This window comes from Hyperolius riggenbachi, chromosome 4, assembly GCF_040937935.1.
Source record: "Hyperolius riggenbachi isolate aHypRig1 chromosome 4, aHypRig1.pri, whole genome shotgun sequence".
Taxonomy (NCBI): Eukaryota; Metazoa; Chordata; class Amphibia; order Anura; family Hyperoliidae; genus Hyperolius; species Hyperolius riggenbachi.
The window spans coordinates 436,313,464-436,338,539 of NC_090649.1; the positions used below are offsets into that span (position 1 = coordinate 436,313,464).

At 43.7% G+C, this 25,076-nt stretch overlaps 1 protein-coding gene across 17 annotated transcripts in view; it reads left to right on the plus strand.

Annotated features, from left to right (window-relative positions):
- PLCB4 (phospholipase C beta 4) overlaps positions 1-25,076 on the plus strand; it is a 459,946-nt gene that overhangs the window by 324,962 nt on the left and 109,908 nt on the right. For 14 of the 17 annotated variants that reach the window (XM_068232509.1, XM_068232508.1, XM_068232514.1 and 11 more), the window contains 4 exons: positions 4,364-4,454; positions 6,565-6,660; positions 8,706-8,806; positions 17,620-17,658. In XM_068232509.1, coding sequence (XP_068088610.1) covers positions 4,364-4,454; positions 6,565-6,660; positions 8,706-8,806; positions 17,620-17,658 — 327 coding nt within the window. The remainder of the gene's footprint in view (positions 1-4,363; positions 4,455-6,564; positions 6,661-8,705; positions 8,807-17,619; positions 17,659-25,076) is intronic. The other 3 variants (XM_068232517.1, XM_068232518.1, XM_068232522.1) reach the window with 1 other exon arrangement.

The window sequence follows — 25,076 nt, forward strand, 5'->3', positions numbered from 1 at the left end:
CCCTGAACAAGCATGCAGATCAGATGCTCTTGACTTACGACTGACCGGATTAGTCACATGCTTGTTTCAGGGGCGTGATTCAGACACTACTGAAGCCTAAAAAATCAGCAGGACTGCCAGGCAACTAGTATTGTTTAAAAGGAAGTAAACATGGCAGCCACCATATTCCTCCCACCTCAGTTTCCAGTGTTGATAAAATAGACAGAGGGTTGTAGTGTTCCTCATTCAGGATGTTGGGAAATATGCATCATAGCGTCACTGCTGAGGTATACGGTATATACTCTACTTCCCACCAATACAGAGGCTGCAGTAAGCTAAGCATCTGGCAATCAGAAGAAATAGCCAGTAATCTAATTGGTGAAGCAGATTTGTGATACTTTCTTTTTGAATAAAGCTGGTTTGTTATTCCGTACATTTGCCAGATTAGATTGGCAGCTTGCATCATGTGACCACATAGCCCTGATGAGTTTGTGATCAGAGCACTGCACTCAGGCTGGGGTTTTGCTGCAAGCAGTGCATACCTCCCAACATTCTTGAATAGGGAATTGTTACACACATGCCACTCCCCCACATGCCACTCCCACACATGAAGGACAATTTCTATTGGCCTCGCCCATTTTCCAAGCAGTCAGCATAGATTATGGCTTTCATTGACACACGGAGTTGTTGGGGGGTATGCCTGTGTTGTGTTATCACATGTTTTTGTTGTTGTTGTTGTTGGTTTTTTTTTCAAATGCTTCTTTAATGTAATTGCACATTTGGGTCCAGGTTCTTCTAAGATTAAAAAATAAGGAATCCTAAAATGCCAGCATAGGTTTATTAGTAACTTTACTGTTAGTTAGCATTCATTTGTAATGCTCTCCTGTAGGACAATCCTCTGTAAGACTATAGTGAAGGTTGCTAAAAAGGTTAGAAAATGAGTACGTGCTTTTATGTACAAACAAGAATGATTCATTAAAATAGCAGATCACCTTTGTGCTTTGAAAAGCTTGGTTCATCATCTACTTCCTCCAGTGGCTGGGAGGAGCTCCTGCAGCTTCTGATGTTCAGTGGCTGGGGGAGGTTCCTGCAGCTTCTGATGTTTAGTGGCTGGGAGGAGCTCCTGCAGATTCTGATGTTCAGTGGCTGGGAGGAGTTTCTGCAGCTTCTGTTGTTTAGTGGCTGGAAAGGAACTCCTGCATCTTCTGATGTTCAGTGGCTGGAAAGGAACTCCTGCAGCTTCTGATGTTCAGTGTCTGGGGGAAGTTCCTGCAGCTTCTGATGTTCAGTTGCTGGGGGAAGTTCCTGCCGCTTCTGATGTTCAGTGGCTGGGCGGAGCTCCTGCATCTTCTGATGTTGTTCAGTGGCTGGAATGAGCTCCTGCAGCTTCTGATGTTCAGTGTCTGTGGGAAGTTCCTGCTGCTTCTGATGTTCAGTGGCTGGGAGGAGTTTCTGCAGATTCTGATGTTCAGTGGCTGGAAGGAGCTCCTGCAGCTTTTGATGTTTCCTGGGTGAGATGTAGGACAATGGAATCATGAATTTGACAGTGAGTCACATGACAGAAATAGAATGTGTCAGAACTCAGGCTGGGGTTGGGTGCTGTAGTACATGTGAAACAAGCTCATAAAGACATACATGATAGGATAAAATGGGTGTGCAAGCCTTCAGTTTTGAGCACTATTCCACTTATATCCACAATTAGCAGAGGTAGCAATGTTATTTAGCTTGTGTAAGTACTACATGTGCACGGCAATTTTACCAGCAGTTTGTGATTATGCCTCTATTACATGTCACTTCAAGTACCTTTTAAAATGACGTTATGATAGGATTATCGTCAGGGCCGGCCTTTGACCTGAGCGACCTGTGCGATCGCTCAGGGCGCCGGCTTCCAGGGGGCGCTCCTGCCGCCTGGCCGCATGTCTTTTAATTTGGAAGATGGCATGATGCGGCCACCGTGATGGAGGGGGGAGCCGCGGGGAGAGCAGCCCGTCCTCTCCCTCCCTCCTCTCCGGGCGCTCTCCGTGCTCCCCCCTGCAGAGTGCAGACTGCAGCAGTGAGAACAACTCACCTCCCTGGTTCCGATCGCCGGCGCCTCTCACGGTGTATCACTTGCCGCTGGTCTCTTCTTGTACATTGTCACTGATCGATGCACACTAAACTTCCTGCTTAGCAAGAAGTTTACTGTGTATCAGTGACAATGTACAAGAGGAGACCAGCGGCAAGTGATACACCGTGAGAGGCGCCGGCGATCGGAACCAGGGAGGTGAGTTGTTCTCTCTGGCTCTGCTGCAGTCTACATCGGAGGGGGGAGCACAGAGGGTGGCCCGGAGAGGAAGGGAGGGAGAGGTCGGGCTGCCCTCCCCGCGGCTCCCCCTCCAGTATGAGGGGAGGGGGGCACCTACCTACCTACCTACCTACCTACCTAGCCTATACTGGGGGGGCACCTACCTATCTAGCCTATACTGGGGGGGGGCAGCTACCTATCTAACCTATACTGGGGGGCAGCTACCTATCTAATATATACTGGGGGCACCTACCTATCTAATATATACTGGGGGCACCTACCTATCTAATCTATACTGGGGGCACCTACCTATCTAGCCTATACTGGGGGGGCAGCTACCTATCTAATCTATACTGGGGGGCAGCTACCTATCTAATATATACTGGGGGCACCTACCTATCTAATCTATACTGGGGGCACCTATCTATCTAACCTATACTGGGGGGGCAGCTACCTATCTAACCTATACTGGGGGGGGGCAGCTACCTATCTAACCTATACTGGGGGGCAGCTACTTATCTAATCTATACTGGGGGGCAGCTACCTATCTAATCTATACTGGGGGCACCTACCTATCTAACCTATACTGGGGGGGCAGCTACCTATCTAATCTATACTGGGGGCACCTACCTATCTAATCTATACTAGGGGCAGCTACCTATCTAAACTATACTGGGGGCAGCTACCTATCTAACCTATACTGGGGGCAGCTACCTATCTAACCTATACTGGGGGCAGCTACCTATCTAACCTATACTGGGGGCAGCTACCTATCTAACCTATACTGGGGGCAGCTACCTATCTAACCTATACTGGGGGCAGCTACCTATCTAATCTATACTGGGGGCAGCTACCTATCTAACCTTTACTGTAGGCAGATCCCCCCTTTAGTGTGTATAGGCTTAGGCTACTAGTCTTACAGTCGCAGATCCCTTATTAGTGTATTTAGGCAGCAGATCCCCCCCCCCCATTAGTGTATGTGTGTGGTGCGCTCACACGCGAAGAGGATGAATTTGGGGGGGGGGGGGGGGGGCACCAAAATCTGGTTCTGCTCAGGGCGCTGTGAAACCTAAGGCCGGCCCTGATTATCGTACATAGCCCACCAAAGCTGCAATGCTAGATTTCACTAGAGTAGCTGGTGTGTAGTCAAACTCATGCAAAAGCATGTGATCAGTTTGATCAGGTGATAGGATTGTAATGATCTGATTTGTTGGTCACACTCATGTGCAAGCTGAATCAGGAAGCGATCACAGCAAATCAGAGACTTCTAAGGATGTCACATGAATAAATATTTCTCTTCACATGAGTTCTTCTACACAAGAGCATCTTTAGCCACAAGCGGGTAGCTGGTAATGGGAAGACTGAGGAGAGACATTATGAAGATGGTGGGTCATATGTATCCACATTGTTTTTTGTTTTCCGTATTCTCCTTTCCCAATATTAACAAAACCCTCCCTCTTCCCTAAGCTACCTATAGTTGAGAATCAAAAAATATAGATCTAGGAAATTTGATTATGACCTCTGCAACACTTCTAAGGTCAAATCTAAATGTTTGCGCTACAAAACATATTAGATAAAGGAAGGAGTAAAATGCCTTTAAAGTAAACCAAGGGCGAAAATAAACCGATGAGATAAACAATTGTATTTATCCTCCTACTCCTAAAAATGAGGTTATTTTAGGCATCCCATGGTTTTATTTTACATTTAAACATTTAAGTAGATTGAATGTTTTGTTGTTTCTGCTCAGTGGCAGCCTATTAAGTGTCCCTGAGTGAAAAAACATGAACTATTGACCTTTTTTTATCTCGCCCCTGCCCATAAAGTTGTATTCTGATAGGAAAACTTTTATGGTTGTAATTTGCTTATCAGTGATGTTTACTATATTCCTGACAAGGTACCGACAAGACAGAAGCTGTCACTTGCATGCCCGAAAATTAACTCTTTCAGGCAGCAACATTAGGTAAAACAGCTTGGTTATTAATATGTTTGGAACAGTACATACACATGTTTATCTCATCATGTCACATGTCGCCTCGGGTACACTTTAAATAGATCAATAATGTTTTCTGATATGTTCTTCCTTCTGATCCTGTGTTTCAGCTTGAGAGTGGAAGACCTTTGCCTTCTCCAAATGACCTTAAAAGGAAAATACTCATTAAAAACAAGCGCTTAAAAGCAGAAGTGGAAAAAAGTATGTTTCAGTGCTTATTATTGTCATTCTCATGTCCTTCATTTTAGTTTCCTCCTGGATTTGTTTTATTCTTTCTCTTCAAACCTGCAGTAGAGCAATGATATCAGTATCCGAGAGACTGTCCATTTAGGAGGCCCTTTGCCAGCCGTTTTTAGCAACACACCCTGCAATCTTCGCAAATAGAGATGGTTAATGAGATGCAAATAATTTTGAGTTGATGCAGAATTATGCAAATCTTGTATCAGGCAGCACGGTGGCGTAGTGGTTAGTGGTCTCGCCTTGCAGCACTGGATCCCTGTTTCACATCCCAGCCAGGTCAACATCTGCAAGGGGTTTGTATGTTCTCCCCATGTCTGTGTGGTCCTCTGAGCACTCTTGTTTCTTCTCACATCCCAAAAACATACAGATAAGTTAATTGGCTTCCCCCTAAATTGGCCCTAGACTATGATACATGCACTACATTATATAAAATGATTATGGTAGGGACTAGATTGTGAGCCCCTCTGCAGGCCAGTTAGTTACAAGACAATATACTCTGTATAGCGCTGTGTAATATGTCAGCGATATATAAATACTTACATTTATGCATCTTGAAAATTGACCAATCAATTTTTACCTCAGCAGGATTTGATTGGTTAATTTTCAATCTGCATACATTTCCATACACAATTTGCATAATGCTGTACCAACCTGAAATTATTTGCATCTGATTGACCATCCCTATTCGTAAATACCTCTATCTGCGGTCACCACCCCCATCCTGCAGTTTTGAATAGTATGATATCGACTCAAGTATCCACGGTAGCCCTGCTCATAGACTGTTGAACTGGTGGAGTTAGGTCTCTTTTTCACGGACTGTGGAACTGTGTGCTCAGCAAGTAGTGATTAGGCAGCAGTGAGCAGTTACCAGGCAGCAGCAAACCGTTTCCAGGCAGCAGCAAACCGTTTCCAGGCAGCAGCAAGCAGTTGAAAAAGTTTGAGAGGTATTTTACTGTCTATCAACAGTCCATGAAAAAGAGGCCTAAAAGTAAATTAGTCTGCTGTCCATCACTTGATGGGACAGGGGGCCATATGCAATTAACTTTTTCTCCTAGGTGATATTTTCAAACTTGTCAATAACATTTCTATTATGCAACCAGCTAGCCATAAAATACTCAAAATATTTTTGATAGTTCCCTCCCACCTACTTTTTGGTACTTTTTCAATTGCAAAGTGCTGACAAGTTATTTTAAATAGAAGATTAAAATGTATCTCCTAGGAGAAAAGTCAGGAGAAAAAGTGAATTGTATATAGGCCAGGGTGTGACTATATTGTTTTGTTGCATTAGGGCCCGTTTCCACTAGGGCGGTTTCGCCGGCGATTCTGCAGAGCTTCCCCGCACATGATTTGCACGGGGAAACTCTGCCATAGGGGATGACGGCGCCGCGGCGGAATCGCTTGCGGGAGCGATTCGCCCGGAACCCCCCGCAGAATTCGCTGCGGAGGCTGCGAATCCCATAGCCGTGCATGGCACGGCTCATGGGATTCGCCTGCGATCCCGCCCACCGGCTCAGTGCGGCGTGCGTCTGCGAGACGCACGCCGCACTAGTGGAGACGAGCCCTTAGTGATCGCTAGGGAGTGTTGCATTCATGCAGCTCTGAAATAGACAAGGCTTGTGTGTTTACAGCCCGAATACATTTGCATAAAATTAGCATCTTATTAACCACCTGTAGTAGTCACATTTGTTGGTGTGGTTTATTTTGCTGACCGACCACTTAGATTTGGGACCTGCCCATAAAATAGCACAATTGTATGATGTAGTGGTGCTTCATCCCGCCCATAACACAGGGCATTGGTATGATGACGCTGTGATAGTTAAAACATCCAATCATGTGCAGAGTACACTCTAGTTTGTGTTTTTTACCTCACTTGTAACTGATTAGAAGTTTCAATTGGCCACAACACTTTTTTTTTAGGTAGCCCTTGTTACTATTAGAGATGGTCAGTGAGAAATCTCTGCTTACTACATTTAAGATGACGCAGTACTCTGATGACATTGCTACTGAGCTGTGCGTCTGTTATTTACTATGGGTAGATTTTCTCATATCCATTTGCCTTTTGTGTCAACAGAGCAACTAGAAGCTTTGAAAAGTATGATGGAGTCGGGAGAAACTGTGGCACCTGTCAGCATCCTGGAGGACGATATCGAGGAAGAAACGGAAAACGGTATGCATGTTGCTAGTTATAATACCAGTGTGTGTGCAGATCTCGGTCTGTATTCAGACCAGTCCACCTGAATCCATGCTACCTGCATTTACATGCATCCTTTCTATATTAACGCAGGTTTTATATACTTTGAAGAACATTCTCATGTTTTCAAAACTGTTAAAACATTTTCATTTCCTCTGTTTTGCCATAGCTCTCAACTGCCCCTCTTTTGGAACGACAGTCCCTCTTTGGGAACCCTGTCCCTCCTTCTCCCTCATTTGTCCCTCTTTCAGTACTCCTGTACAGATCCATGTAAATATATGTATATTTCACTTCCAAACAGAATTATCTGATCGCTCAAACGATTTTTCGCTAGAATAGTGGCAACATTTAGATAGTTAGCACACTAGAAGGACAGCAAATGATGTGATTAGTTTTGTGTTCTCTGTGAAGGGTTGCGGGTATTGTATCAATATTGCATAAATAAACATGTGTTGTATGGGCTTTAGGTGATATTTCTGTGATACACAAAAAGAACTCTGGGAAAGCTTTGTTAATTACTTGTATAAGGTTCGTTTCATACTGGCAGAAAAAAACGGTCCGTTTGCATATCCTAAGGGAACGGATGCGAATGGGTCCAATGTTAACCTAAAGATCCTTTCACATTGGTCTGTTGGAACGGATCCATTCCGCACGATCCGCTGAATGGACCGCAAATTTGGTTCTGCTGCAATTTTTCCAGATCGCTGAGCCCAGCAGAATGGAAACGGAAGCTGAAGCCCTGCATTGGGGGCAATGAGAAAACAGAACGTGTCTTCACACTAGAGAAGAGATGGATCGTTCTAGACAGCACAGTTCACTTTGGTAGTAGTAAGTCGGAACTCGGAGACTAGATGTGGAGAGGATAATTTGGGTTGTAATGTGCAGTGTGCTCTGTGCTCAGAGCCAAGACAGTATATTGCAGCAACAAAGAAACACGATGAAGCTCAGTACTACTGATCATGATTTATTGCTCATGGCCCAGGGGTGCCCAATAGGTTGATCGCGATCTACCGGTAGATCGCGACCGCCTAATCGGTAGATCGCGGCCTCTTGGCCGCGTCCCATTGAATTTAGCAGCCAGCAGCTGTATATCGCAGTTTCTGCTACTGGCCGCTGGAGGAGAGAGCCTGGCCAATCAGGGGAGGGGAGGAGAGAGCCTGGCCAATCAGGGGAGGGGAGGAGAGAGCCTGGCCAATCAGGGGAGGAGAGGCGCACAGCCAATCAGGGGAGGAGAGGCGCACAGCCAATCAGGGGAGGAGAGGCGCGCAGCCAATCAGGAGAGGAGAGGCGCGCAGCCATTCAGGAGAGGAGAGGCGCGCAGCCATCCAGGAGAGGAGAGGCGCGCAGCCAATCGGGTGGAGAGGCGGAAAACGTCCGAGTTCCGACTCCACTCACGCTGCCCACCGGAGCCAGGCCTGAAGACCTGGATGCCGCCGGCCCTATATCCAGGTAACCTATACTGAAGGGACCTATACCTGGCTAACCTATACTAAAGGGACCTATACCCAGCTAACCTACACTGAAGGGACCTGTACCCGGCTAACCTATACTGAAGGGACCTATACCCTGCTAACCTATACTGAAGGGACCTATACCCTGCTAACCTATACTGAAGGGACCTATACCCGGCTAACCTATACTGAAGGGACCTATACCCGGCTAAACTATACTGAAGGGACCTATACCCGGCTAAACTATACTGAAGGGACCTATACCCGGCTAGTCTATACTGAAGGGACCTATACCTAACTACATTTCCGGGGGGGGGGAGGTGCATTTGAAACACCGGTAGATCTCCTGGCCTCGGCGAATTTTAAAGTAGCTCGCGAGCCGAAAAAGTGTGGGCACCCCTGTCGAATACAAATTCACAATAAAAGTATATAGGGAAACAGAATGGAAGCAGCTGAAGGCAAACTGATCCAATCGAGCAGTGATCACATTCATTTTTATGGATCCGTTTGCCACTTAACTGGCGGTGTGAACTGGGCCTTAATGTTTCTATCTGTGTTCTTTTATAATAGCTGATCAAGAAGAGGAGGCCCATCCTGAGTACAAGTTTGGAAGTGAGCTTTCAGCAGATGACCTCAGCCAAAAAGAAGCAGCTGCAAACAGTGCCAAAAAAGTAAGCACTCGCTTTTTTTTATTATTTATTCAGATACATATCACTTTGTGACACGTGTTATGTACAGGATGGCTCCGCCCTTATCCACTCCCCTTTCCTGACAGTTGGTGAATGCGACTGCCCATCACTGACACTGACTGTCAGCAGGTTAAAAGTGTTGTCTGTTCAGCAGATCACACAGGATCATTCAGTCACAGGCAATACACAATTTAGCAAGAGATACACACAGAGGAGAAACACAACTAAGTTTCACTGCATATCCAGGATATCCCATTTAATGCACTCATTTGTTCCAGAGTAAAATGCTCTATAAATTGTTGTAAAAGTCTGACGGATGTGGCAGGTTTTAGACCAGTGTATCTCCTCATGGGAAATTCTCATGCCTACCTTTATTTAAAAAAAAAAGCATTTACTAAACAGCTATTGCTCAATCCAACTGCCAAAATAGTGAGCAGGCAAGTATGGGGGCTAGACAAGTGTAAAGTATAATGAAAGTACAGCATAGTCCCCATTATCTGGAACTCAGGTATCCAGAAGTCTCAACATGCCTTAGATAGATAGATAGATAGATAGATAGATAGATAGATAGATAGATAGATAGATAGATAGATAGAGTGGCTTGCAAAAGTATTCAGCCCCCTTGAAGTTTTCCACATTTTGTCATATTACTGCCACAAACATGAATCAATTTTATTGGAATTCCACGTGAAAGACCAATACAAAGTGATGTACACGTGAGAAGTGGAACGAAAATCATACATCATTCCAAACATTTTTTTTACAAATAAATAACTGCAAAGTGGGGTGTGCGTAATTATTCAGCTCCCTGAGTCAATACTTTGTAGAACCACCTTATGCTGCAATTACAGCTGCCATTCTTTTAGGGTATGTCTCTACCAGCTTTGCACATCTAGAGACTGAAATCCCTGCCCATTCTTCTTTGCAAAACAGCTCCGGCTCAATCAGATTAGATGGACAGCCTTTGTGAACAGCAGTTTTCAGATCTTGCCACAGATTCTCGATTGAATTTAGATCTGGACTTTGACTGGGCCATTCTAACTCATGGATATGTTTTGTTTTAAACCATTCCATTGCTGCCCTGGCTTTATGTTTAGGGTCTTTGTCCTGCTGTCTCAAGTCTTTTGCAGACTCCAAGAGGTTTTTTTTCCAAGATTGCCCTGTATTTGGCTCCATCCATCTTCCCATCAACTCTGACCAGCTTACCTGTCCCTGCTAAAGAGAAGTTCCCCCAGAGCATGAAACTGCCACCACCATATTTGACAGTGGGGATGGTGTGTTCTGAGTGATGTGCAGTGTTAGTTCTCTGCCACACATAGCGTTTTGCATTTTGGCCAAAAAGTTCAGTTTTGGTCTCATCTGACCAGAGCACCTTCTTCCACATGTTTTCTGTGTCCCCCACATGGCTTGTGGCAAACTGCAAACAGGACTTCTTATGCTTTTCTGTTAACAATGGCTTTCTTCATGCCACTCTTGCATAAAGGCCAATTTTGTACAGTGCATGACTAATAGTTGTCCTATGGACAGATTCCCCCACCTGAGCTGTAGATCTCTGCAGTTCTCCCAGAGTCACCATGGGCCTCTTGACTGCATTTCTGATCAGTGCTTTCCTTGTTCGGCCCATGAGTTTAGGTGGACGGCCTTGTCTTGGTAGGTTTACAGTTGTGCCATACTCCTTCCATTTCTGAATGATCGCTTGAACAGTGCTCCGTGGGATGTTCAAGGCTTTGGAAATCTTTTTGTAGCCTAAGCCTGCTTTAAATTTCTCAATAACTTTATCCCTGACCTGTCTGGTATGTTCTTTGGACTTCATGGTGCTTTGCTCCCAATATTCTCTTAAACAACCTCTGAGGTCGTCACAGAGCAGCTGTATTTGTACTGACATTAGATTACATACAGGTGCAATCTATTTAGTCATTAGCACTCATCAGGCAATGTCTATGGGCAATTGACTGAACTCAGACCAAAGGAGGCTGAATAATTACGCACACCCCACTTTGCAGTTATTGCTTTGAAAAAAATGTTTGGAATGATGTATGATTTTCGTTCCACTTCTCACGTGTACACCACTTTGTATTGGTCTTTCACATGGAATTCCAATAAAATTGATTCATGTTTGTGGCAGTAATGTGACAAAATGTGGAAACTTCAAGGGGGCCAAATACTTTTGCAAGCCAATGTAGATAGATAGATACAATGTGGGCTGTACTTTTGTTATGTGCAGAGTTTTTGCGCAGCAGAAGTGACTAAAGCTGGCCACTAACGGTCCAATTTCTAGCGAAAAATCGTTAGAGCGATCAGAAATTCTGATCGGACGAAAAATCGTTCACTACACCATCAACTAATCAATCATTGCTTCCCATCTGTCACGACCACCAAGAAAATCCAAATTTTCGTTCGATGAAAATTCATTCGGGCGACATTTTTTTCACTCGTTCATAATCGATTGTGTCCACCAATGGAGATTATTTACAACCAATCCGATCAGAATTTCTGATCGCTCGAACGATTTTTCGCTAGAAATTGAACCGTTAGTGGCCAGCTTTAGCCGCATCGGGTCACATGACATCCTGAGATCCGTACACAGAGGATGCAGCCGCTGGGAACTACAGAAAGTGTAGAAGACGTTGCCTGGAGAATCGGTAAGTTGCTTTTTTTTGCTTGGGTGGAGGTTAGTGCTTTTTTCGGCTGGTTGCCCAAGCAACCAGAAAAACACCCATATCAGGCTATCCCCGCCTGTGACAGATAATGGGGACTTTGCTGTACTAGATCCCTCAGGAGGAGATGGACTACCCCAAAACATGTCAGATGTGTCAGATTATTTCTACCTACTGTAAGTGACAGCAACGTAGGCGAAAAGTAATTTATAGTGCATTTTACTATGGGAGAAATGTACTTCTTATACCGGTAAGCATGTGCACATGTGTATTTAAACTTTTTTTTGTGATAGTGGTGTTTTAAGAACATGATTTAGGGCCGTCTCCTCTTTATCTAGTGGCACTCGATGAAGGGCAGGTGGCCTGCGACCTTGTACTTGATTTTGAGAACCTGTGATCCATGTGCATTGAATAGCATAACCCAGGAGATACAGTAAACCTCTTTTCTATTTTGCTTTACTCATTATCATCCCAGCAATGTGATGACCTTACTGGCCAATCAGAATGTGGGACAGGAGCATCTGAGCACAACTTTTCTAATGAATGTGGTACTTGCAGTAAACTTCTATTGGCTACAGGGGCAGCACAAAAAGATGCTATAGTCATATGTGCTTATCTTATTTAAGTTTGATATTTTTTTTTACATTTTAATTCTATCTTACTTACACACATACACATACCCACATACACACACACACACACACACACACACACACACAGGCACACACACATAGGCACACACATACACACACCCCCATACCCACACGCACGCACATATACACACACACACACAAACACACACAGGCACACACACAGGCACACACACATATGCACACACATACACACACCCCCATAGACAAACACAGGAACACACACACATACCCACACGCACGCACATACACACACACACACACAAACACATACAGGCACAGGCACACACACACAGGCACACACACATATGCACACACATACACACACCCCCATAGACAAACACAGGAACACACACACACACACACACACACACACACATATACGCACACACACACCCATATACACACACACAGGCCCACACAGACACACACACACACACACACACACACGCAGGTACACACATACACACACCACACACAGGCACACACATACACACACCACACACAGGCACACACACATACAGGCATACACACACACACACACCCATAGACACACACACACACAATCACACACACACCCATAGACACACACACAGGCCCATACATACACACACAGGCACACACATACACACACAGACACAGACACACACAGGTACACACATACACACACAGACACACACCCATAGACACACACACCCAATAGACACACACACACCAGATACACGCGCACACGTAGACACATGCACACTCATACACACACACATACACACACATACATACACACACACACCACACTCCTTCCCTTACTATAGCACAGCTCCTGGTTTGTTGCTATATGCATAGCTGTAACTGTAGCCATAGCAGCCCATGTGACAGTGATAGTGTCCAGTATATACTGTAGAGTGAGATTAATATGGCTCCTTGCCCTGCTCTGTGTGCCTGTATTACATCAATGGCAGCTCAACATCAGGATAGCGATGATATACATGTACAGAAGAAGAAGAATCGGCTCTCACTTCTCAACACTGAGCAGAAGCTATTTGTTCCAAAACATATAATTAGTTCATCATTTATAGTGCCTTGAACAATTTTTGTGCCTATCAAAAACTTCTTTTAAAATATTTACAGAAACGGTTTTATCAGTAGTGCCTATATGCCTGTACACTGAAATGTTAGGTTAGCACCACCCCACCTGCACTGCTTTGGCTCAGAACAATTGAGAGGAAGGACAAAGAGGGGGGAAGAAAAAGAGACCCAGTCCTGTAAATGGACAAAAACTGCTCCAGGAAGTATGTTGTCATATACGGTATACATATGTATATTTTACATTATATTCCTTGGTGCTCTTTGGCCTTTTCATAAGACTAGAATTGTCTACCTTTCTCTTTTTCCCTCACAAGTAGTGCTTGCTATCATTCAGACATTAAGTGCAATGTTAAACTTCAACATATTCCCAAACATCAATGCACACATTACAGATATACATATATATGTATAAAATCTCCAACGACCAGCAGGGGACAGTGCAGTATTCACCCCAATGGTCCTATGGAGTCTGGAGTCAGATGCATTTCTACTATAGGCTTCTATGGGGGAACATCCTACAAATCTGGCCTTTGCATTCCATTGACTGCAAGAGCACCAACGGATGAGAAGAAACTGACATGTGGGGACAGATCTTATTAATACCATAGGATCAATTGATATCTGCATTTTCCTATTGGTTCTAACAAAATGGAAGAAAACTCTGATGTGAATCAAGCCTAAAGTTAAAATGTTTGTCATGCAAATAAAAAATAATTGTAATCTCCTACTGTCGATGGATTCTAATCTCCTACAATAGATGGATTCTATTCCTCCACTGTAGATGGGTCCTAATTTCCTATTGTAGATTGATTCTAATCTACTGTAGACGGATCCTAATCTGACTTAGTAGATGGATGCCAATCTTTCAATATAAATTAATCCTAATGTATCATTATAGATGTTTCCTAATTGTCCTTATCCACCACTGTGGATGGGTCCTCATCTTCCACTATAAATAGGGTTAGATTCACAAAAGATGAACCCTAACCTTCAATTGCAGATGGATCCTTATCTTCCATTATAGGCGGAGCTTAATCAGCCGGTGTGGCTGGATGCTAATGTTCCAGTATAGATGGATTCTAATGGTCTGCCGTAGACCAATCCCAATCTGTAGCTGGATCTTAATCCTCTGATGTAGGCGGGCTTAAATGAATGAGGAAGTTTGAGATTTAGGGTTTACTTTGTAATTCAAGGTGAATGATAAAGTTTTGTAGGTAGAGTCTGGTTATACTGGGCTATGTTGGAAGTATGGAATGACTGCTTGATCATTGTTTATGTCTGGTGGATACCGACCCCCCCTTTTTTATAGTTGTGTGAAATCTTTTCTTACTTTGCTCTTTGTCATTCTTGCCTCATTTCCTTCATGCGTTTAGGTCAACCAGAATGATGTTAAAGAGGAACTCCAGCCTAAACAAACATACTGTTATTAAGTTACATTAGTTATGTTAATTAAAATAGGTAATATTATCTCTTGCCCACCCTGTTTTATAAGAACAGGCAAAGGTTTGTGATTTCATAAGGGCAGCCATCTTTTTGGTTGAAAGAAGGTGACAGGGAGCGTGAGACACAGTTCCAACTGTCCTGTGTGCTGATCACCCCTTCCATTTGCTAGGCAACGTGAATAACAACATAGGAAATCCCATCATGCTTTGCACAGCATCAGGGAAAACCCGCCCGGGCAGGTCTCTTTGATGGGTGGAGCTTAGCTAAAAATGCAGCTAAAAATGATGCTTTGGTAAGAAAAACAAAGTTCTGATGCTGTGAAACTGTTAAAAAAAAAACACCAAGCCTTTTCAGTGCTGCTGAGCAGGGATGCTCGGATACCACTTTTCACTATCTGGAACTAATTCGGATCCGGATATCCAGATATCCGATCCGGGTCGGCTATCCGAATTTGACATTTTTATACCCAAACTGAATTCGGATATCCGACCCCAGTATCCGTCCGGATTTGGATACCCGAATTGAAAACCGGAAATGGTCTTCCCAAGGCTTCTTATCCGTTTTAGAAGCTAAAAACATACTACCACTACCACCACTACCACCACCTCTTTCTCTCTCTCTCTCTCTCTCTCTCTCTCTCTCTCTCTCTCTCTCTCTCTCTGGTCTTCCAGGGATTTTTAGTATGTCAAAAGCAAGCTCACATACCTTGGCTGGGAATCAAACCCAGGTCCACTGCTTGGAGGGCAGCTATGCTCACCACTATACCAACAACCACACACACAGCAAAGGACAGCACTTTGAAATCTGGAAAATTCCAGGGCAAGGGTGGGAAGGATGAAAACCTAGGTGGCCATGCAACCATTCCTGCTAACCTAAAGCTTACTTATAGACAGTCATATGAAACACGTGCAGGGCTGTGTGGTGAGTGATCATATAGACAGTCATACGAGACACATGCTGGGTGCAGGGCTGTGTGGTGAGAGAGAGGTGGTGGTGGTGGTCCTTTTTGCTATTGAACTTGTAATCCGGATTCGGATATCTGGGAGAAATCCGCGGATATCCGTGTCGGCCGGGAAACTATCTGCAGATAGCTATCCGGATTTCTGCCCAACTATCCGGAATCCGGATCCGGCCGGGGGTAAAAATGGTCGGATATCCGAGTTACCCGGATTTCTGAAATCTGGATGAGCATCCCTGTTGCTGAGTAGATTTTTAGTCCTGAGGTTCACTTTAAGGTACTTACATAAATGAAAGAACAATGGGGCGGTCACTTGTATAGGCCTATCTGACCATCCTTAGGACATTTCCATATATGGTGGTTTCACAAACCAGGAGGCTGGACTTAGCTGAATGTTAATTTTCCTTCATGGAGGTGGAAGAAGGAAAAGATCACTATGTACTTAGAAGAGGCATTTTTTGTCTTCCCCCTCGTCATGGTTCTTTCAGTTTTCCACTGATGCTGGCATAGAAAATGAAGACTGTGATACCATCAGGGCAAAGGAATGCTGGGAAGAAATTACGTTGCTGTTGAATGGAGCATCACTGGAGATCATTTTTTTAAGAATATACCTCAGGGCCCAGAGTCCCATGTACTGTATAACTTAGGGCCCAGAGTCCCATGTATACCTCAGGGTCCAGAGTCCCATGTATACCTCAGGGTCCAGAGTCCCATGTATACCTCAGGGTCCAGAGTCCCATGTATACCTCAGGGTCCAGAGTCCCATGTACTGTATACCTCAGGGTCCAGAGTCCCATGTACTGTATACCTCAGGGTCCAGAGTCCCATGTATACCTCAGGGCCTAGAGTCCCATGTATACCTCAGGGCCCAGAGCCCCATGTATACCTCAGGGCCCAGAGTCCCATGTATACCTCAGGGCACAGAGTCCCATGTATACCTCAGGGTCCAGAGTCCCATGTATACCTCAGGGTCCTGAGTCCCATGTATACCTCAGGGTCCAGAGTCCCATGTATACCTCAGGGTCCAGAGTCCCATGTATACCTCAGGGCCCAGAGTCCCATGTACTGTATACCTCAGGGCCCAGAGTCCCATGTACTGTATACCTCAGGGCCCAGAGTCCCATGTACTGTATACCTCAGGGCCCAGAGTCCCATGTATACCTCAGGGCCCAGAGTCCCATGTACTGTATACCTCAGGGTCCAGAGTCCCACACTATAAGAAGCTGATTTGCTATTACCAGCTATAGCGGTGATGACCAGCAGTCAAAATGTTTCTTTTATCCTTTTATTGGACGTTTTCAATAAATGTTCTGGAGACCCGAAGGCCTGGGCCCACTTGTTATTGCAAAACGCTCTAAAAAACGCTAGTATTTTTAGAGCAATTTTGCCACTTAGATGGGGGACAATTTCAATGAAAAGGGATTTTGGGCCCTGCTTTCTGAAAATGATTGAGATTTTGGCAAATCGTTCTTGTGGGATCATGGCCATTGACTTTCAGCAGTGAATTGCTTTTTGAGTGGCCAGTTGAACGAGTTCTACTGGGTCCCAGGCCTTAGTGTCACTTTGAGAATTCAGTGATTTCCACTCATTGCTACCAAACTGTGTGCCCCAGGCAAGGGGTGCAGTAACAGCCAGCCCACATCTGATAATGCCTTTCCATAAAGATGTATTTTTGAAAACGTTGAAGCATCATTTTAATCTTAAATAAATAATATATTGGTATTTGAATACCTAATTTTAAATCTTAATAGTGTATCCCCTTTGTAATCACGCAGGTTGGGTGGCCATAGTGGGGGAGGGTCCAGTAAGCATGTAGCACCTCCCATCTGTGTCTTCACTACAGGTATTGCTTTCAAAATTAGAGGGGGTACTTGATGAGCCTTCCTGTTTATACTATGGAGTTGGACTTTAAGCCAGACATGTAGATATCTTGGTAAGATGTTTAATCCAGCGCTAGGTACCCTCTTGAATATCTGAATTAAATTTGCTTCATTTTTTTAGGTTGTAGAAGACACTGAACAAGAAAACAATAACAAAAAGGTGATAATTAGCTTTATACTTGGAATGTAAGATATAGTCGTGTAGAAGGCTAAGTAGTAAATAATAGAGCCATGTTTGCAGTTTATTTTTGTTTTTTGATAGTAGCCACTGTGGCTAAGCATGCATTAAACTGGTTTGACACATGCACGTTCTGGGCCGTACCATTCATTTCAGTGAAACGCATGGTTTCCAAAAACCGCATGAAAAAATGCTGTCAGCAGACGCTTTGAGAGTGCAGCACAGTGATTGACACCAATAATGGGGGTTAACTTTATGTGGTCTTTTATAACAGAATGACCTTATGATATACTGTGGCCCCCCACATGGGGATGGGCCAAGGCCTTTATTGCATCATCCCGCTATAACCTCTGATAATCATATGCTCGATTTATATTTTGCAAGTGTGATTGAGGGTCACAAATCATTTTTCACCCCCCCCCCCCCCCCATTTGATGGAGCCCAGCCCATGCCGTTCCCCTCTCCACACCAACAAACACACAATCTGGGGAGGATTCTACTGAAACACCATGAACATCCTTCCCTCAATGCTTGGAAGAACAAAGAGAAATCGAGAGCCCGATATGGTGTAGTATTGTTAAGTTGGTTGTGGTTAAAAGCAAAATATTTAGATATACTCACAAACATGGGTTACCCATAGGCAACCACTTCAAGTGCAGGTGGGGAGTATTAGAACCTGACCCCACTCAGGTTTTTAAGATGTCGCTCTCTGTAGATAGGAAATGGGGTAGCACCCCTCCACCGAGGGTGGACTCAAGATTTCAGCAAGGCTTGGTGTACAGAGGCGCCAGAGTAGAATAAAAACGTTTAAAAACCGTCTAAAAGAGGGGGATGTTCAGGTGGACTTACCTCCCTCAAAAATATAAAACTCAATTGAGTCACAATATATCAATACAAAAATATTTTATTGAACTCCACTTAGTGCAACGCGTTTCGCAGGTGTGGTCCTGCTTCATCAGGCAAACAGGAGTATAACTATAAAACAAACAGAAATATATACAAACATAATGACCCATATAAATAGCTTAAAATAAAGGCGCAGTTTAAAAACATAAGAAGACATGATAAAATTGTAACATTTTTGGTCGCAGTGTAGTAAAAACTCGCTCTGTCTAAAAATTGCATCTAATTGATCATAAAATATGCAAAAGAATCCAAAGTGTACACAAAAGTTAATAAATATCCATAGTTGTCAATTGATATGCTAAAGTTCATCAGCTTACAGATTAAAGGATAGTCAGTTTAGTAAGTATAGCATATAGTACTATTTTATGGCCCTAGAGCTTACTTGCAAGAAGAATTACTAACAGTCTAAACTGATATAATAAAATTCAGCACCTCAGCAAGAGTGACTTACCTCAATGGGTCTAGATGCAGAAGTGAGCGCCTCTGTGTAGATGTGCGAGGGGGCTCTGCTTATATAGGGAGTGTGGTTGCACTAATTGATCCTAATGCACCAATCAAAATCTGCCATGTCAGCAAGGCGTGCCAATTTGGGTGCACCTGGAAGTGGTCATGAGGCTGGAACGCACACATGGACATCAAGGCAGCATGGTGGTATAGTGGTTAGCTCTCTCGCCTTGCAAGTGCTGGGTACCTGGTTTGAATCCCAGCCAAGTCAACATCTGCAAGCTTTTTTTATATATATTATATTAAGTCTCATTAATTATAGTAGTATAAGAACTCTGCGAGTGGGCAGTATCTATGTAAGGATTAGTCACTGGTATTCGTTGTTAAAAAATAATAATAAAAAAAAAAAAAAAAAAAAAAAAAAAAAAAAAAAAAACAATTATATATATATATTGAATGAAAAAAGATGTCATATTGCATTATTTGTGAGACTGCTAGTAAACTAATAGATCAGAAGAGACTATATATTGTTAACACCAGTTTTTGTGGTGATCAGGTAACAGTGTCACCATCTAGTGGTGAAAGTATATATGATAGCCCAGGTTATGTACAATGCTGGATAAAAGTGATACTAAAAGCTCTGAATTTTATACAAGCAACATAAGAATCAAACACAAGTTAAAATGGCAATTATAAAATTATATAAAATATTATTAAACAGATTAAATGGGAGAAGATAAGATCATAAAGTAAAAGAGAGGACCATTAAAACAGTATAAAATTGTGAGTACTAAAAATCAGGTATTTTATAGAATTAGATGGGGGGTTGGATCAGAAGATTTTCTCAAGAACCTCATTTAACCCCATGGGTACTAAGGTCTTCAGAATCTGGATCCAGTACATCTCCCTATGCCGCAAAATCTCAAAAGCATTGGTGATATTAGTGGGTAGGGCTTCTATTAGGGTGATCGTGAACAAGTGGGGGTTTTTGAGGTGATGGGTACCAAAGTGGCGAGACACGCTGTGCAGTGCATAGTTGTTGATTATATTTCTCTTGTGTTGCCCAATGCGGCTCCTGGTGGTCTGGGTAGTACGTCCGATATATTGTAACTTGCACGGGCATGAAATTAAATAAATTACATTCCTTGTTTCGCATGTTATAGTCTGTTTTATTGTGTACTGGATATTGGTTGTGAATGATTGGAAAGTGTCTGTTTGTGTAATGAAGGTGCAAGCTTGGCAACGGGGCTTTTTGCAGGTATAAGATCCTGGGCGTGAGGGATTGGTAGATTGTCCTGGGGTGTTGGAAGGAGGGTTCTTTAATCTACTTGGGGCCAGTAGGTTTCGGAGATTGGGGGCTCTCCTAAAGGTTAATGTGGGATTCTTGGGAATAGTTTTCACTAGATAAGGGTCCTGTAGCAGTATTTCCCATCTAGATTTGAGTATGGTTCTGATGGTCTTATGTTGGGAGCTGAATTTTGTAATGAATCTTGGAAAGAGGGCGGAGGAGGTGGTTGTTTGAGTAGGTTGTGATGTGGGTGGTGGGTTGGGGATGGTGGCTCTGTGTTTGGCATCTCTGATTAGTTTACGTGGATATTGGCGTTCTCTGAATTTTTCTGTGAGTGTTTTTGATTGTTCATTGTAATCTTTCCTATCTGTGCAGTTGCGAAATATTCGTCTGTATTGGCTATATGGAGTGTTGGTGGTCCAGGGGCGGTGGTGATGACTGTCAAAATGAATGTAATTATTGGCGTCGACTTTCTTGAAGTGTGTTTTGGTCTTGATGATATTTGAATCGGTAAACAGGATGAGATCGAGGTATTCTATGGAAGTGTGGCTGTATTGGGAGGTGAATTGTAGTCCTGCTGGGTTTATATTCAAAAATTCTACAAACAGGGTTATAAGTGATGGATCGCCTTGCCAAATGAATATCAGGTCATCAATGTATCGACGGTAGAAGATTATATTGGAGGAGAAGGGGTTGTTATGGGTGAATTTTAAATACTCTAAATAGCCCATTGCTAGGTTGGCATAGGAGGGTGCGAAAGAACTTCCCATAGCTGTACCTGTTTGTTGATGATAAAATTTATCTGAAAAGGCAAAAGTATTGTGCTTCAATATGAACTCAGCACAACCTATCAAAAAAGCTTGTTGTGCTGTTGGCATGTTGGGGTTGCTCCTTAAAAAGAATTCTAGTGCTGTGAGTCCAAAGGGGTGCGGTATGTTGGTATATAATGAGGTTACATCGCAAGTCAACCATATGTAGTCTGATTGCCAGTTTATATCTTTCAGTAGATGGATGAGATGTTGTGAATCTTTTAAGTATGAGGGAAGGGTCTGTACGTGGGTTTGTAGGTGTTTGTCTAGGAACTGAGATAAATTACTGGTGACTGATTCTATTCCGGAGATGATCGGTCGACCTGGTGGTTTGTTGAGTGTTTTGTGGATTTTAGGTAAGTAATAGAAAAACGGTATCTTGGGGTGTTGGTTTATGATAAATGCTCTTTCGTTTTTGGTTAAAATGCCGTTGAGATATGCTGTATTGATGAAAGTTTTTAGTTTGTTGTTATATTCCAGGGTAGGGTCATAGTCGAGGGGTGTGTAATGGTCGGTATTGTTGAGTAGTCTAAATGATTCTTCTAGGTAATCAGATTTATTGAGCAGGACCACTCCTCCGCCCTTGTCTGCTGGTTTGATGATTATGTCATGATTGTTTTGGAGGGTTTTAAGGGCTCTGTTTTCTGAGCGATTAAGGTTGGAAGTATGGATTGGTGTTTCAAGGTCCAGTTTTTGTAGATCCTCAAGTACCAGAGAATAAAATGTAGAGATGAAGTTGCCTTTGGATGCTGTGGGATAAAATCTAGACTTTCCTTTCAGTTGAGTAGTGATATATTTCTCTAGGGCTAGTTCACCTGGGACTAGGGTACAGGTAGGTATGTTCTCATTGTTGGTGATGATAAGGGCTGTATCGGGATCAAGAACAGGTTGTTTTTTTATAGCAAAATGCCGCTTTAATGTCAGTTTCCGTATATAGGCATTCAAGTCTGAAAAAAGTTCTGACATGCTTGAATTGTTGGTGGGACAGAAAGACAAACCCTTCTGGAGTAGTTCAGTTTCATGTGAGGTGAGAATGTGGGTAGACAGATTGAATATAGATTTCATATTATTGGCTGGGTTATCTGGGTTCAGAATCGGTTTCTCTTTTCTCCTTTTTCCTCTGCGTCCTCTCTTTCTGGGCTTGGGGGGGGGCGTTTCAGGGTAAACCTTGGTTTCAAGAGGACCCTGTTGCCTGTGGGGCTGGGCATGGGGAGCAGTAAGGAGTTCTGGGAGAGGGTAGAGGGAAGGTCTAAAAAAGAGGCCGTGGCTGTGATGGTTGTATCAAGATTCCCGTCCCCCCCGGAGGTGTTACTGGTCTCATGAATTGCATTGAGCTGATTGTTAGTGATGTCAGCCCCAAGATGTGTATCCACTACAGGAGTGTTGGGGCCAAGAACAACTGGTGGGGGAGGGGACATATTGTCCTGTATATATTTCTGTTTGTTTTATAGTTATACTCCTGTTTGCCTGATGAAGCAGGACCACACCTGCGAAACGCGTTGCACTAAGTGGAGTTCAATAAAATATTTTTGTATTGATATATTGTGACTCAATTGAGTTTTATATTTTTGAGGGAGGTAAGTCCACCTGAACATCCCCCTCTTTTAGACGGTTTTTAAACGTTTTTATTCTACTCTGGCGCCTCTGTACACCAAGCCTTGCTGAAATCTTGAGTCCACCCTCGGTGGAGGGGTGCTACCCCATTTCCTATCTACAGAGAGCGACATCTTAAAAACCTGAGTGGGGTCAGGTTCTAATACTCCCCACCTGCACTTGAAGTGGTTGCCTATGGGTAACCCATGTTTGTGAGTATATCTAAATATTTTGCTTTTAACCACAACCAACTTAACAATACTACACCATATCGGGCTCTCGATTTCTCTTTGTTCTTCCAAGCATACTCCTTCCTCTACGTCACACTTGGGTCACGTTAGAGCGACAGATCGATTGCAGTCCCGATATGGAGTTTATAGAAGACCGAGCCACACACAGAAACTGCCTTCTGGCACAGTTCAAAACACACACATCTGTTGATACTACCGATACCCCTGCTGAACCGGACAACAACCCAGCAATCCCTGATATCGACTTAAAACCTTTATTTAAAGAACTAGAAACTGCTCTAAAAGACGAATTTTTTAACTTGGCCGACATTGCCATGCAACAGACATATATTGAAGAAAAAATATCACCGGATGGCATCAGAATCAAAACTCTCTCCACCTTTCCCAAAGACCTTGTGTACAGTGACGAGTGGTACATTTACTTAGAGGTGTGCACAGGGGGGATGATGGAGAGAATTATTGCTAAAAGAAAGACCATTGTTGCTGGCTTACAGCCTACCATCAATAGCCTCAAACTTACTATTGCCCTTCACTCAAAAAGCAAGCAATACCCAGCACTCATGTCCAACCTTGTATCCAAAATAAAAAAATTTGAAATTGAAACAATAGACACAAAAGTTAAGAAATTGAATCGAGATAGGCTGGCCTATGCCGAGCATAGAGAAAGGGAAAGAAAATCCAGGTTCCCTCCAGCCTATCCGACACCTTCACCAGCACCCCCTGCACCTTCACGTCCGCCACCTCTTATGAGTCTTTCAGTCCCGGTACCCCAATCACGGATTTTCCCACCCTACCCACCTCCACATCCAGTACCACCACCCACATTCCCACCACCCACACAGGCACCAACCACACCAATTCCGCCCCCACCCTCTTACAATCCCCCTAGGTTTAGTTTTGCCCACACCACTATGTTGGAAAAAACGCTTTTCAAAAAAGCGCCTATGGTAGACGTCCCCACACTGTCCATCAATAATATTTTGCCCTCTGCGGCTCCAACTATCTCAAATCAAGATCAGACTCCACCCCCAACCAACCCACTTGCGGCCAAAGCCAAACCTCCAAGGAACACCAAAACCAAAAGTAAAAAAACAGCGGGCCTAAAGCCCACAAAAACTATTTTCAAAATCAATGAACTCCCTATGTACAAATTTCTAAATGGCGCCCCCCCAGATTCTCTCTCCCAAGGTCACAAACCTACTGGTGGAGCAGAAACCTGCAACACTCCTCAAGTCCCACATTCAGAGCCCCCAGATGATTTAAGAGCCTCCCAACTGAGCATTTACGATTCACAAACACAAGCTCAGGACAATATGTCCCCTCCCCCACCAGTTGTTCTTGGCCCCAACACTCCTGTAGTGGATACACATCTTGGGGCTGACATCACTAACAATCAGCTCAATGCAATTCATGAGACCAGTAACACCTCCGGGGGGGACGGGAATCTTGATACAACCATCACAGCCACGGCCTCTTTTTTAGACCTTCCCTCTACCCTCTCCCAGAACTCCTTACTGCTCCCCATGCCCAGCCCCACAGGCAACAGGGTCCTCTTGAAACCAAGGTTTACCCTGAAACGCCCCCCCCCCAAGCCCAGAAAGAGAGGACGCAGAGGAAAAAGGAGAAAAGAGAAACCGATTCTGAACCCAGATAACCCAGCCAATAATATGAAATCTATATTCAATCTGTCTACCCACATTCTCACCTCACATGAAACTGAACTACTCCAGAAGGGTTTGTCTTTCTGTCCCACCAACAATTCAAGCATGTCAGAACTTTTTTCAGACTTGAATGCCTATATACGGAAACTGACATTAAAGCGGCATTTTGCTATAAAAAAACAACCTGTTCTTGATCCCGATACAGCCCTTATCATCACCAACAATGAGAACATACCTACCTGTACCCTAGTCCCAGGTGAACTAGCCCTAGAGAAATATATCACTACTCAACTGAAAGGAAAGTCTAGATTTTATCCCACAGCATCCAAAGGCAACTTCATCTCTACATTTTATTCTCTGGTACTTGAGGATCTACAAAAACTGGACCTTGAAACACCAATCCATACTTCCAACCTTAATCGCTCAGAAAACAGAGCCCTTAAAACCC